Source organism: Suncus etruscus, chromosome 3 (assembly GCF_024139225.1).
Source record: "Suncus etruscus isolate mSunEtr1 chromosome 3, mSunEtr1.pri.cur, whole genome shotgun sequence".
NCBI classification, from domain to species: Eukaryota; Metazoa; Chordata; class Mammalia; order Eulipotyphla; family Soricidae; genus Suncus; species Suncus etruscus.
In genome coordinates this window covers 170708923-170722774 of record NC_064850.1, presented here as the reverse complement: position 1 = coordinate 170722774, position 13852 = coordinate 170708923, and the positions used below count along the sequence as shown (strand labels likewise).

At 42.2% G+C, this 13852-nt stretch overlaps 1 protein-coding gene across 1 annotated transcript in view; it reads right to left on the bottom strand.

Moving 5' to 3' along the window:
- Positions 1–4277, bottom strand: part of LOC126004512 (phosphatidylinositol 3-kinase catalytic subunit type 3-like) — a 180572-nt gene extending 176295 nt beyond the window's left edge. The window contains 2 exon segments of the mRNA XM_049770921.1: positions 195–383; positions 4200–4277. Coding sequence (XP_049626878.1) covers positions 195–383; positions 4200–4267 — 257 coding nt within the window. The 5' untranslated portion in view covers positions 4268–4277.
- Between the last annotated feature and the right edge of the window lie 9575 nt (positions 4278–13852).

Below are 13852 nucleotides of genomic sequence, written 5' to 3'. Positions count from 1 at the left end.
TGCAAAGTGACTTCTATCCAAATGCAATTATCATATTAATATGCATAATATATCGAATAGGTTGCTGTTCTAAACTATTCCATCAATGCTTACAAGGTTTGAATTCTTCTGTAGTCCTTAACAAAATATAACTGCAACGTTTATTCATAAATCAAATATAGTCTAGAACCTCAATCTCTAGGAAAACAACTTACTTCCACCTAGTACTAAATGCCTTGTAGGATGTTCTCACTGGCAAGGCCAAAGGCTTCCCTTCCGCAAAAACTTGACACGTAATGTAGAGATCAGAGCACGTCTCTTGATACAGTCCTGAAAACGTCAACACTGGATCTTCTAGAACAGCTTTGTAACTCTTTTGTTCTCTCTTCCCTTCCAGACTTCCTCTGGAAAGAAGCAAAAGAATAATATTTAGAGTTTGAAATCCCAGGCTTTCTCTTCCAACCTCTGTATTTCTTTGTATGCTATTTGGTCTGTTTCTTTGCTTGCTTGTTGTCACCCTGGAGACGCTTGTATTCTCTCCCAAGCACTTATTTCCTCTTTCTCTCTTCCCACACCTTTTAGAGCAAATCTCATTCAATAAAAACTACCATGTTTCACTAAATAAAAAAAGTTTGAAATCCTGAAAAAAAAAAAAAAGAATAATATTTAGATATACATCTTTGTTTGTCTGGTTTGGGGCCACACCCAATGGTGCTCAAGGGTTGCTTAATCCTGGCTCTCAGAAATTATTCCTGGCAGGCTTGGGAACAATATTTGATGCCGAGGATCAAACCTGAGTGCGCTACATGCAAGGCAAATGCCCTACCCACTGTACTATCCCTCTGGCCCTGATAAAAAACACATACACACAAGACCTAAGTTATTAGTTCATGTCAAAGTAGCTTCTGCTATCTGAACGTTTGTTTTTCTTTTGGGGCCACACCCACTGATGTTCAGAGGTTACTCCAGGCTCAGAAATGCACTCAGGAATTACTCTTGGTGGGTTCGTGAGACCATATGGGATGCCAGGGATTGAACACAAGGCTAGTGCCCTACTCACTGTGCTATAGTACCTATCTGAACATTTTATTAGAAATTAAAGCCACATTAACATCTGATAAAGGTCTCCTAATACTTAACTTTAAATAACCTCATCCTATTTTTGCCAACATAGTGCACAAATAAAAAGGACACTTTATTAAAGAATTTAAAACATTGTCTTAACATGTAGAGTATGTCAAATATCTTAACAGGCAGTTTAGATATTTTCTTATTTTTTATAATCCTATTTTAAAGACTAAAAGGTTGAGGCTGCAGAGAGTACAAGTGTAGGGCACTTGCCTTGCACGAAACCAAGCTGGCATCCCCTATAATCCCTCAACACTGCAGCAACTAATTGATTGCAGAGCCAAGCATTACAGAGTGTAGCCCAAAAACAACAACAACAAAAAAAACCTTATAAAGCAAAAACTCAGATGTCAAGCTAATTACCCAGTGTCACAATGAACAGGACTGAAAATATACCCAGGACAGAGGTTTTTCCATTACAAAGTGATAAATCTAAAGTGTCCGGTGTATCTAACCTAGCTTGAGGTCAAGAGTTTAATATCCCAGATGTCTGAAATGAGTTTGAATATATAGGAATTGGAAGCAAGAGATAATCTGTAATGAATGAAGAAAAAAGTAAATAGTAAAGTTAGAGAAGAAAAATTATCTGTCAAATTGCAAGTGCATGATGTACCCGGCCAGTGTGGGTAATAAAGAAAGAAAAGTAGGTGGGACAAAGAAATGCCAAGTTGAGAGCAGTGTCTGAGACATAGTGGGTCATCAAAATCTACCCATTGAGGTATCTGATATGAATGGGATCATGGAATAATTTGGCATTGGTTACAGTGTAATCAGCATGGATGCAAAGGGCTGAAAGCAAGATTACTGAGAAGTTTCAGAGACAAACTTAGAAAAAAGTAAACAAAGGGTATGCACTGGGTAATAAAAAAAAATTGCGGGCCCGGAGAGATAGCACAGCGGTGTTTGCCTTGCAAGCAGCCCATCCAGGACCAAAGGTAGTTGGTTCGAATCCCGGTGTCCCATATGGTCCCCCGTGCCTGCCAGGAGCTATTTCTGAGCAGACAGCCAGGAGTAACTCCTGAGCACAGCCGGGTGTGACCCAAAAACCAAAAAAAAAAAAAAAAAATTGCCTGGACAAAATGTATTTAGCAGCTAGATTCAAAACCATTTGTGGATAATCAAACATAAAGTAAGTGTGTTCACATAATTTGACAAGTTCTATCAGAATTAACCTCATGGGTCAATTACCAAATCAGAATGAGAAAATATTTTTGAATTAAAAGGAATGAGCTAATGATGGGCTCAGATTTTAAATTGTTTTAAAAGTAGCCTGGGGGGCCAGAGAGATAGCATGGAGGTAGGGCGTTTGTTGTGGTTCGAATCTCAGCATCCCATAGGGTCCCCCCAGCCTGCCAGGAGCGATTTCTGAGAGTAGAGCCAGGAGTAACCCCTGAGCAATACGATACAGGGTGTGACCCAAAAACAAACAAACAAAAAATGTAGCTTGGGAACTTCCTAAATGGCCAGTGGTCTCAAACTTGCGGCCCGCCCTCCGTACAACATTACATTTTGTGGCCCGCAGCCAGCCTTCAAATATCGCAGTATTCGGGATTATTCACTTACCATATTATCGCAATAGAAATCGCATTGGTAAGAAAAAAAAATCACATTAAACTTTCGCAAACCCCGAGCAGTTCTGTTCGCGGTATGCCAATGTTTAATGCGATTTTTTGCGATTTTTTATTGCGAATATTCGGTAAGCGAAGAAATCCCGTATGCGGCCCGGCCTCCCCCAGACTTTGCCTCCTGCGGCCCCCAGGTAAATTGAGTTTGAGACCCCTGCTCTAGATAGTTAAACATTCAATTTGAAAGCCAGGATATGAAACATGGAAATACAGGTGATGAAGACTACACAAAAAATATTTTTAAAAGGACTGTGGGGGAAAGAGAATCATAAAATCTGTACAGGTGTCTTCTGTTTATGATTCTAAACTGACATTTCCTGTACCATCCCTCAAAAAAGCAATGATTTTCGGGAGGAAAAAACGTGAGAATGACAGTTTGCCAACGTAACCCAGGCTCAGGGTAACAAAATCCACTTTGACCTTTCTTTTCATGTTCACTAGTCTCAAAATCCGTTCCTACCAAGGCTGGGCAAGGACAGTGAAGGAGAGCCCTTTGACAAGTGCTGACATGACAGGTACAGTTTGGATGTCAGATTCGGGCATCACCTTCCATAAATATGTAAAGTATGACGCAAAGATATTTTAGTTCCGCCCTTTTTTTTAATCACTAACGGGTGAAAAGTATGGGTCTGTCACAGTCTAAAGCGACTTCTGGACATAGAAGAGTCCAAAGTGCATCTCACAACTGTCAAAATATACTTATTGCATAGAGCGGGCAGGGAACTCTTTTCCCCAGGAGCATGTGTCCCAGGCGGCATTCACAGACGCAAAGGATGCTGCGGCCGATTCTGCGTTCCTAGCGGTCACTGCAGAAAACGCCTCCCCAAAAATCCTTTCCAACAGCCAGACCCTGGAAACAACCGGGGTGCCCTTCCACAGACGAATGGCGAAAGGAACTGGGGTACATATGCGCGGTGGAATAGTATGCAGCCGTCAGGAGATGAGGCCAGAAATCTCCTCGACCTGGACGGACATGGCAGTCAGAGGGAGAGCGGGACGCGGAAGAGTGTCCCTCGTCCACGGGTGTTAAAGGAAAGGACCAAGCGGGGAGGCTGGCGGGTCCGGCTCGCTCCGCGACGCTCCCCACCGAGAGCGGTGAGTGCGAGTGCGGCCGGAGCTCCGAACGACTGCGCTGCCGAGTGTCCAAGCAGGGGAACGGCTGGAGCGAGGCGCGCGGGGGCGGAGACGGGGCACGGAGACGGGGCACCGGACAGCGCGAGGCCGCGAGGCTGCGAGGCTGCAGGGCGCAGGGTGTCCGTGCGTGGCCGAGCCCGGGATCGAGGCGTCCCGTCGAGGCTCGAGCTCCAGAGGAAGAGTGAGCGAGCGCCTCGCAGCCTCGGCCGGGCGGGTCCGACCCCACTCGCCCGCCCCCGGCCGCCCCCGGCCCGCTCCGGCCTCGCCTCGCCTCGCCTCGTCGCGCCTGCTCGGCGACCCCCGCCGACCCCTCCGCTCACGCCCGAGCCTCACATCTTGAGCTTGACGCTGAGGTCCAGGTCGCAGCTGGACACGTACGCGAACTTCTCCGCCTCCGCCATGGTCCCCGCGAAGGCCCGAGCCCCGAGCCCCGAGCCCCGAGCGAGCGAGCGAGCGAGCGAGCGAGCGCCGGCCGGCCAGGCAGCCCGGCACTCCGGCACTTCCGGGTCCGCCCACGGCCCGGCCCGGCCCATGGGCGTCGGGAGCGGGGCGGAAGTCTCGCCCCCGGGCCCGCCCTCTCGCTCGCTCGGGTTCCGGCTCCGCGCCAGGCTTCCGGTTCCCGCCCTAGGCGTCGGAAGCAAGTTTCCCTCCCGGGATACACAGGGAGCTGCTCCGGCGTGGGTTCAGGGGCCTTTGGCGACGCTCTGAGAGGAAGCCAGCGCGGGCGGGAAGGGAGCCTCGCCGGGCCGGGCTCAGTCGCAGCGCTCGAGACGGACAAGCCGAGGAGCAGCGCTTCTCCCCGCTCTCCTCGACCGGCGCTTCGACTCCGCGTCCCAGAGTCCCGAAGTTCCTCTTCCGCGTCGGATCCTCCCATTCGGCCCCGACCGGGCAGCGCCTTCCTCGCCGCCGCTTGCTGCCCACGTCGCCCGCGTCGCTGCCCGAGCGCCACGAGCCTGCGCTGAGCAACAGCCGCGTCTCCCGCACTCTCTCTCGCACTCAGACCCGCTTTCCTAGACTTCGTGCGCTTTCTGCTTTCCGGACACAGCGACCCCATGGCCGTTCAAAAGTGTCCCCCGCTTTTCGATTAGAGCGGCTCTGGCTAGAGTGGGCTCTCCGGCTTGCCATCCAGTTGGCCTCCTTCGTTTTGAACAGCTGTGACCTGGCGAAGCGCTGCTCACGTCCCAAGTCTTCCCGCCTTTGCTCACAGAGCGACCCCTCGTGGATAAGGCTGGCTTACTTGCTTAGTTCATGCACAAGTTCCTACTCGCCTAACTCAGTATGCTCAAACCGCCTTCTGACACCATCCATTCCATTTCCTGGACTGTGCAATTAGCGGTACTGTAGGACTCTCCCTCCCTCCCCCGTTTCCTACTTTTTTTGGCTACAAAATGTACTTCTGGCTCTGCTCTCAGGAGTCAATTCTGGGTGGCTCAGAGATGTGGTACCCCAGAGATCAAACTGGTCCAGCCTTGTGCAAGTCCAGACCTCCACCTGCTTTATGATATTTCCTGTACTTCCTTTTTGGTTACTTATCAGGTATGCCTGTTTCTGACCCTCACTCCCATCACTGGGCCTCACCTCGGGCCAATAAAATTTGCATCCTAAAGACCCAGACAAGTTTCCCCTGCCACTCAGTTTTCCGCAGAATAGACATAGCCAACTACATCTGCAACCATTTTCTCTTCCCCTCCTTTATTACAGTAAAACCAGCATCTACCTTTACTTGGAATTCTAACTCTTAGGAATGATCATCTTTTTTTTTTAATATATTTTTATTTAAGTAAATAAATGATTTAAATAAATAAATGATTTGGGTTACAGTCATAACCAGAACACCCCCCTTCACCAGTGCAACAGTACCCCTCCCCCTTCCCATCCCCTGCCTATATTCGAGACAAACAAGGAATGATCATCTTTATAGGAGCCTCCCATTATAACTTTTATTTTTCTCTTCTGCTCTTTCTCAGCATTTCATCTCGCCTCACCTCTTTGCTTTGAAAAAAATTTTCAAATATTTTTTGAAAAAAATATTTTGTCCAAGGGATATAGTTCAATAAAAGAGTCTTTACTTCATAAATGGATAACCCTAAGTTTTATCCTCGGTACCAAAAATAAATCTGCTCATTTAAAGTCACACTTCTGTTGACTTTTATGCATTGGCACAAATTATATACCTGGGGTTCTACCTTATTATTCATATATACTACCAGTTTAATTTTTTTTTTTTTTTTTTTTTTTTGGTTTTTGGGCCACACCCGGCAGTGCTCAGGGGTTACTCCTGGCTGTCTGCTCAGATATAGCTCCTGGCAGGCACGGGGGACCATATGGGACACTGGGATTCGAACCAACCACCTTTGGTCCTGGATCGGCTGCTTGCAAGGCAAACGCAGCTGTGCTATCTCTCCGGGCCCCTAGTTTAATTTTTTACTTCACACTTTATAAACTGCTTTCCATCTTAACTATCAACTCATTAGTCCAGATATTGTTATTTTCTATCTAGCCTAATCTAGTAATGACTTGTTATTTGGGAAATGTAATATGGACAGAAACTAAATTGTACCTTTTTCTAGGTCTATCCATTAAAAACCAATTGCAATTTATTAAATTCTGCTTATCTCTTTAATTTAAATACAAGTCAGAGAAGAGATCTCAGTGGAGATCTCCAAGGCCCTTAGAAATACCAGATGCTATAGAGAGATCCAGAATCTTGACGCCGGAGAGGCATTGTAAAGGATAGTGTTCTTGCCTTGCCTATGGTTGACTTGGGTTCAGTCCCCAGCACCCCATTTGATCTCCCAAGCCCCCTCCACAATTGATGCCTAATCACAGAGCCAGTAGTAAGCACCTCTGGGTGTGATTAAAAAAATCAAGAATCTCTGATTTACATTTTGGAAAAGCACCTACTGATACTTGATTTATTTGTGATGTGAATAAAAAAAAATCAATCTTCTATAATGTCTGCGAAATTGAGGAATAGATTGCTTAATATACCTATTAGTTTACTTCGTCACATAAATTCTTTTCTAAAAATCTCATCGTGCGACTCCTTTGTTAAAAAAAAAACTTTCAATTTCTTTCCAGTATTATTTATTTATTTATTTTTGATTGGGAGGTCACAACCAGCAGTCTCAGGAATTACTCTGAACCCTGTGCTGGGAATCATACATGTCAGTGTAAGTTATTAAAACCTGGTCTTTCATGGAAAGCTTGTGCTCAGTACATTGAGCTATTTCACCAGTTCATCATCCCCATATTTTTAAAAGTAGAAATAGGAATTTCCAAAATGACAACAAAGGGAACTTTTAAGAGCTTCCCATAGTTAAAGAGTTGGCCACTTTCATTGGCGTTTGACTCAAATGCTGACAGAAATTTAAAAGATTTATGTTGATAAAAGAATAAATTTCAAATATTCCCCCAAATATAAATTGTTGACATAAGAAAGCTAGGTATAAGTGCTACTGATTTTGATTTGCTAGAATGCAATTTCATTTTCTCTAAATCTAAGTTGGAAAATACATCAAAACTAGAGAAACTATCAGTCATTCAGTCTTATCATTGTGGGACAGAGGGACACTTGTTGCATTAGACAAAGTGCTTTGACGCTTTAGACTGGTTATTGCAAATTATGAGTTAAAATTTTATGTTTACCTGTCAGGAGAGATGAAGTCATGAAATTTTCCTATACATGGATGTACACGGAATCTATTATGCTGAGTGAAATAAGTCAGAGAGAGAGAGAAAAACGCAGAATGGTCTCACTCATCTATGGGTTTTAAGAAAAATGAAAGACACCCTTGTAATAATAATTTTCAGACACAAAAGAGAAAAGAGCTGGAAGTTCCAGCTCACCTCAGGAAGCTCACCACAAAGAGTGATGAGTTTAGTTAGGGAAATAACTACATTTTGAACTGTCCTAATAATGAGAATGTATGAGGAAAATGGAGAGCCTGTCTAGAATACAGGCGGGGGTCGGGTGGGGCGAAGGGAGACTTGGGACATTGGTGATGGGAATGTTGCACTGGTGATGGGTGGTGTTCTTTACATGACTGAAACCCAAACACAATCATGTATGTAATTAAGGTGTTTAAATAAATTTAAAAAAGAAAAAAAAGAAAAAAAGAAAAAATACAAACAAGAAAGCAAAATTGTCTTTTAGGCTAGGCCTTATCCAATATGATTTGTAAATAAAAATATTGAACTCAGGTATACATAGGGAGACAAAAAAAAAATTCAGGTTTACACATACTTGACCGTCGCTGTTTGTTTATTTAATCTCTCTTGGATTAGGATCATGTGGTTGCTGCCCTTCAAATGAAAGTGGGCCCAGAATTTGTTTTTATTAACATTTTATTTTATATTTTGGGGCAACACCCAGTGGCGCTCAGGGATCATTCATAGCTCTGCATTCAGAAATTACTCCATATGGGATGCTGGAGATAAAACTTGGTCTGTCCTGAGTCAACAGCATGCAAGGCAAATGGCCTATGGCTCTGTATCACTCCAGCCCCACACTACACTATTTGTTTTGTATTTGTTTGCTTGCTTGTTTGGGGGCCACACCTGGTGGTGCTGGGAAGTTACTCCTGGCTCTGTACTCAGAAATTTCTCCTGGCAGGCTCAGGGATATAGAATGCAGAGGATTGAAACTGGGTTTAATTCATGGATTGAACGCATGTAAGACAAAACATCCCACTATGCCCCGCAATTTGTGTTTGCCCTTTGCTTAACGTAGCTCCAATTTTTTTTTAAATTTCCATGTTCTGGTGGAAAGCTTGCTACACATAGTGGAGGAAGCCAGTTAGGGCAGAGAAGAGACACAATATGACAATGATAGTTGGGATTAAGCACTCAGGACAAGAATTGGATGCTGAAAGGAGATAAAGTGATCTGCATAATAACCATTTAGTAACAATATTGCAAGCATGTTTTCTAAAAAGAAAAGAGAGAGGGAGAGAGAGAGAGAGAGAAAGAGAGAGAGAGAGAAGAAAAATGTCTGCCCCAGAGGCAGTCAGGAGAGAGAGCAAGAAGGAGAGGAGAACTGGGGACATTGGTGGGAAGAAATGTACACTAGTGAAGAATGTTGGATGTTGTATGATTAAAACTCAATCATGAACATTTTGTAACTATGTATTTCATGGTCATTAAATTTAAGGATTTATTTATTTTAAAAGGAAAAAGTCTGGGCCCAGAGAGATAGCACAGCGGTGTTTGTCTTGCAAGCAGCCGATCCAGGACCAAAGGTGGTTGGTTCAAATCCTGGTGTCCCATATGGTCCCCCGTGCCTGCCAAAAGCTATTTCTGAGCAAACAGCCAGGAGTAATCCCTGAGCACCGCCGGGTGTGGCCCAAAAACCAAAAAAAAAAAAAAGGAAAAAGTCTTTTTTTTTTTTGCTTTTTTGGGTCACACATGGTGACGCTCAGGGGTTACTCCTGGCTATTCACTCAGGAATCGCTCCTGGCTTGGGGGACCATATGGGACGCCAGAGGATTGAACCATGGTCTGTTGTCCTAGGTTAGTGCATGCAAGGCAAATGCCCTACCTCTTGCACCACCACTCTGACCCCCAAAAGACAATTTTATCTGTCTCTTTGTGCTTTGAAGGTACTTTGAAGGATGCTTGTGATTACATGAAATTTATAGCTTCTTTTGGGGATTGGTGAGAAGAGAGCATTGGGCCATGTTGGAGGAGTTCAGGGCTTACTCATGGCTCTGTGCTCAGAGATTATTCCTGAGGGAGTGTAGGAGACTGTATAGGTTACCAGGGTTTGAATGCTGGTGGGTTTTGTGCAATACAAATGCCCTACCTAAAACCATGTGGAGATACTAAGACCTGAGTTGCAATCAGACAAATCCAAGCAGTGTTAAATGGCTTTTCAAGATTTGTCTCAGACCATTCTCTTCATACATTCTTTACTAATTTTAATATAATTAAAAAAGTTCTAACCCCCATCAACTCTAGATTCTGGAAAATTTTCCATCCTCCTCTCTTATCCCTGCCAACAGAATTTATATTAAATGTTTGTACTGAAAGCCTAAGTGTTCTTTCTTGGAGAAGTCTCATCTGACCATCGTTTCCTTTCCAACACTAATTTAGTCATCTCTCCCTACCTTCCCTTCTTGGATTAGGGAACTAGTTCTGTGGTCAGGGATGAATCCCTACATTCATAGGGATCAAGGTTAAAAACCAGGGGACTGACACAGTGGGATGGGAACCCGGTCTTTCCATTAAACACTACTGATGTTGCCCTCATTGCTCCCTGCTCTGGTCCCAAACACTACACATCCCTGGGCTCCCTGAGCCCTATTTGGAAGGTATCCATGTCTTCCCAAAACCTCGATCACTTCAGGTACATTTTTCTTAATATTTTAAAGTTTATTTTAATCATTTGTTATAATTTTTAACTTTGCAAGGTACACTGACACTAACATGTTGTACAGTACTTTAAGAGTCTCAGTAGAAAGGAACTATTATCAGTCGGAGCAATCAAGGGAAGGGGATTTGTATCAATTTTATTTACCACTATACCTACATTAGCTCTTACTACAAAGAAAAAATGACATTGTATAAGGAAATTAGAAAATAAATTAGTACTTGAAATATTATTGTCAGGCAAGATGGCAGGCAATTTCATTTAATTATTTTAACAAATTAATGAAGTAGTTTCTTTTACATTGTTTTATAGAAAAATTAACTTGCATATGTTGGATAATTGTTATTTTTATGTGATGAATAGTAATACTTGACAGAGAAAATATATATGAATTCTATGGGTAATTATTTTTATTGAGGCATATTGATTTCAAAATTACTCACAGTTGAATTTTAGGTACATAGTTTTCAAACACTCATCCCATTACTAGTGTCCATTTCTCTATTCCATGGTTCCCAATTTACCTCCTATCCCAGATCTGCCTCCTCAACAGATACATTTTTAAGTTTGGTTGTTATATTTTGGACCTTATGCTTTCATATTTTCTGTTTCTGTGGTACAGACATTTACTTACACAATACCCTTACACTGTCATTGTGCCTGTGGCCCCTATTTACTGTCTCTGTTGTCTTCCTTCTACTTCTTATATACCCCCTTAATTTATTTCCTTCCCTATCTGAATTCTGTAATCCAGGATAATTTATATATGCCATTTATGATACCTTGCATTCCCTCTTCCAGTTATTCCATATACCACAGTTAAATGATTTCATCCTTTAATTTTATGTCCTCTTCTAATCTACTTTGCCAACATGCTTTCCTCCAGTTCCATTCAAGTTGCAGCAAACTGCAATATTGTTGGTGCAATTTGTTGTGGACAAAGACTTTTCTTGTTAAAAACAAACAAACAAAAAACAAAAAAAACCCAAAACACACAGTTAAATTATGGTGTTGTCCTAGAGCCTTATTCCTTTCATTGAGGTCTTGCTAACATCATGACAGTAGTTGCTAACGGTTCCCTGGTGCCCATAATGCTGTCTAGGGGTCACATATCCATCAGCGCTGATCAGGCATCATTTTTTATTTTTTATTTTTTATTTTGGGTCACACCCGGCAGCGCTCAGGGGCTACTCCTGGATCTACGCTCAGAAATTGCTCCTGGCAGGCTCAGGGGACCATATGGGATACTGGGATTCGAAACACCGACCTTCTGCAGGCAAGGAAAACACCTTACCTTCATGCTATCTCTCCGGCCCCCTAAATTACCTTTTCTAAAAAATATTCCAGTTGCATTGAATTAAGTCTCACTCTATGACAGAATGACTTTAATCCCAAAGAATTATATAAGCAATGAACTAGTTCCAAATAAGCTAACCTTCTCAGGATTGAGAATTGTTACTTCAACAAAAGAATTTTTAGAGTACTCACCTTAATACTACAGGTATAGTAAAGGAAATGAAGTGGTTAAAAGGCAAAAGGTGCCTGTTGATTGTAACATTAAACTTGCATGGGAAGAACCTGGATTTGAACCCTGGGGAACATGAACTTTACTGAGCTCTGTGTTTCTGAAGATAAAAGTGATGTGTTTGATAATCCCTCCTTATAGTCTTGCAAAAGAGCTTATTGCAAAGAACTTTACATCCTACTATGATTTGGGAAATGAAAACTGCTATTGATCCTTTATTTTATGGAAAAACACTTCCACATTTTCATTCTCTGTCTCATAACTGACTAACTAAACTTTGGGTGTATCCCTAAATTAACTACACAAATATGTTATATTCAGTTGACTGAGAACTATCCTTATTATAAATACAATTCAAACTGTAAAATAATTTCTGTAACTTATCTACATCTTCTTATAAAATAAGATCACTGTAGTGAGAAACTCTCAGATCTTCAGATGTGAGGTGTTCTTGGTACCATAGTAACCTGCATAATAGTCACTTATTTGTTTATTGGTTTTTGACAAGAACTAATGTTAATTCCAAAAGGCACCAAACAATTCTAAAGTGAAATCTAGAATGTATTAGACAAATAATATGTTCAATTGATGGCGGAACTCTTACTTCAACCTTAATTTCAATATCGATTCTTCTTGCCTGCTGTAATTCCCTTTTGTTTTGCATCAATTGTTTTTCTAAAAATGGGACCACTATTAGAGGACTGAAAATTTTATTATATTTTACTTTTTAAGATTAAACTGCGATCATTGAAATTATATAAAGAAAAATTATGGAAGTAAAATTACACATGCTACTTTGTCTTTCTTAGGTCTTGGAACAAAGTTATTTAGTATAGTATGAATACATTTTTAGCCCATTCTAACATAAAGATTTCTAGCTGACTTTAGTATCACTGAAAGTAAATTTTAGGGCAATGTACAAACAAAATTCACAGATGTTCCTTTAATAATAAAGCATTTTCTTTGAATGTTAGAGGTGGTTTTTTCATAGTCACTTTTTATCAGCTTCTTGAATGATTTCAGTTCAAATGGAAAGAATACTTTTCTAGGGCCACATAGCTCATACAGCCACATATCACATAGCTCAGTGACAGGGTGTGGAGGCCCTGGGTCAATCCCTGACACTGCAAAACAAAGAAAACCAAAATGAAAAATAAAGAGAGAGAGACTGACATACAACAGACACAGAGAGAAAACAAGTGGGACATACATAGAATATGTAGTGTGAATTATACACTTGGTACTTTTATTTTAGTATGCTACTTTGTTAGTTTCTTTTGTTTGTTTTAATTTGCCTTTGGATCATATTCATTACTTCTTGGGGCTTACTGATGGCTCTGTGCTCAGGGATCACTTGTGGTGGTACTTGGGGAACCATATAAGGTTCTGAGGACCAAGCACTTGCTTTGTTTTGGGACCACACCCGGTGGTGCTCACGGATTACTCCTATATCTGTGCTCAGGAATTACTCCTAGAAGGCTCAGGGATCATATGAAAAGCTGAGAATCAAAGCTGGTTTGGCCACTACCCACTGTGGGTTTTTTGTTTGTTTATTTTATTTGTTTTGTTTATGAGCCACACCCGGTGACATTCAGGGGTTATTCATGGCTATGAACTCAGACATTGCTCTTGGCTTGGGGGACCATATGGGATGCCAGGGCATGGAACCGCCATCCGTCCTAGGTCAGGGCGTGCAAGGCAAATGCCCTACCGCTTGTACCACTGCTCTGGCCCCCCTACCCACTGTGTTATCAGTCCATCCCCCTCATGTTTGTTTTTCTACCCCACATGATTATCAAAAAATAGTACCTTTATTTTCTATGTTCATGAAATGTCCCCAAAACAGTGTTAGATATTAGCATCAAAAAATAAAATATTGATGTTAAATTTTTGAGTTAAGTGGCAGTGAGCATTTGAAACTCATAAATTTTTTTAATTAAGATGCTAATATTTTTGTTTGTTTGAGGGCTATGCCTGGCTGTGCTCAGATTTACTCCTGGGTCTGTGCTCAGATTTACTCCTGGGTCTGTGCTCAGAGATAACTTCTGGGTGTTCTTGGGAAATCATGTGCAGTGTTGAAGATCTAAGCTG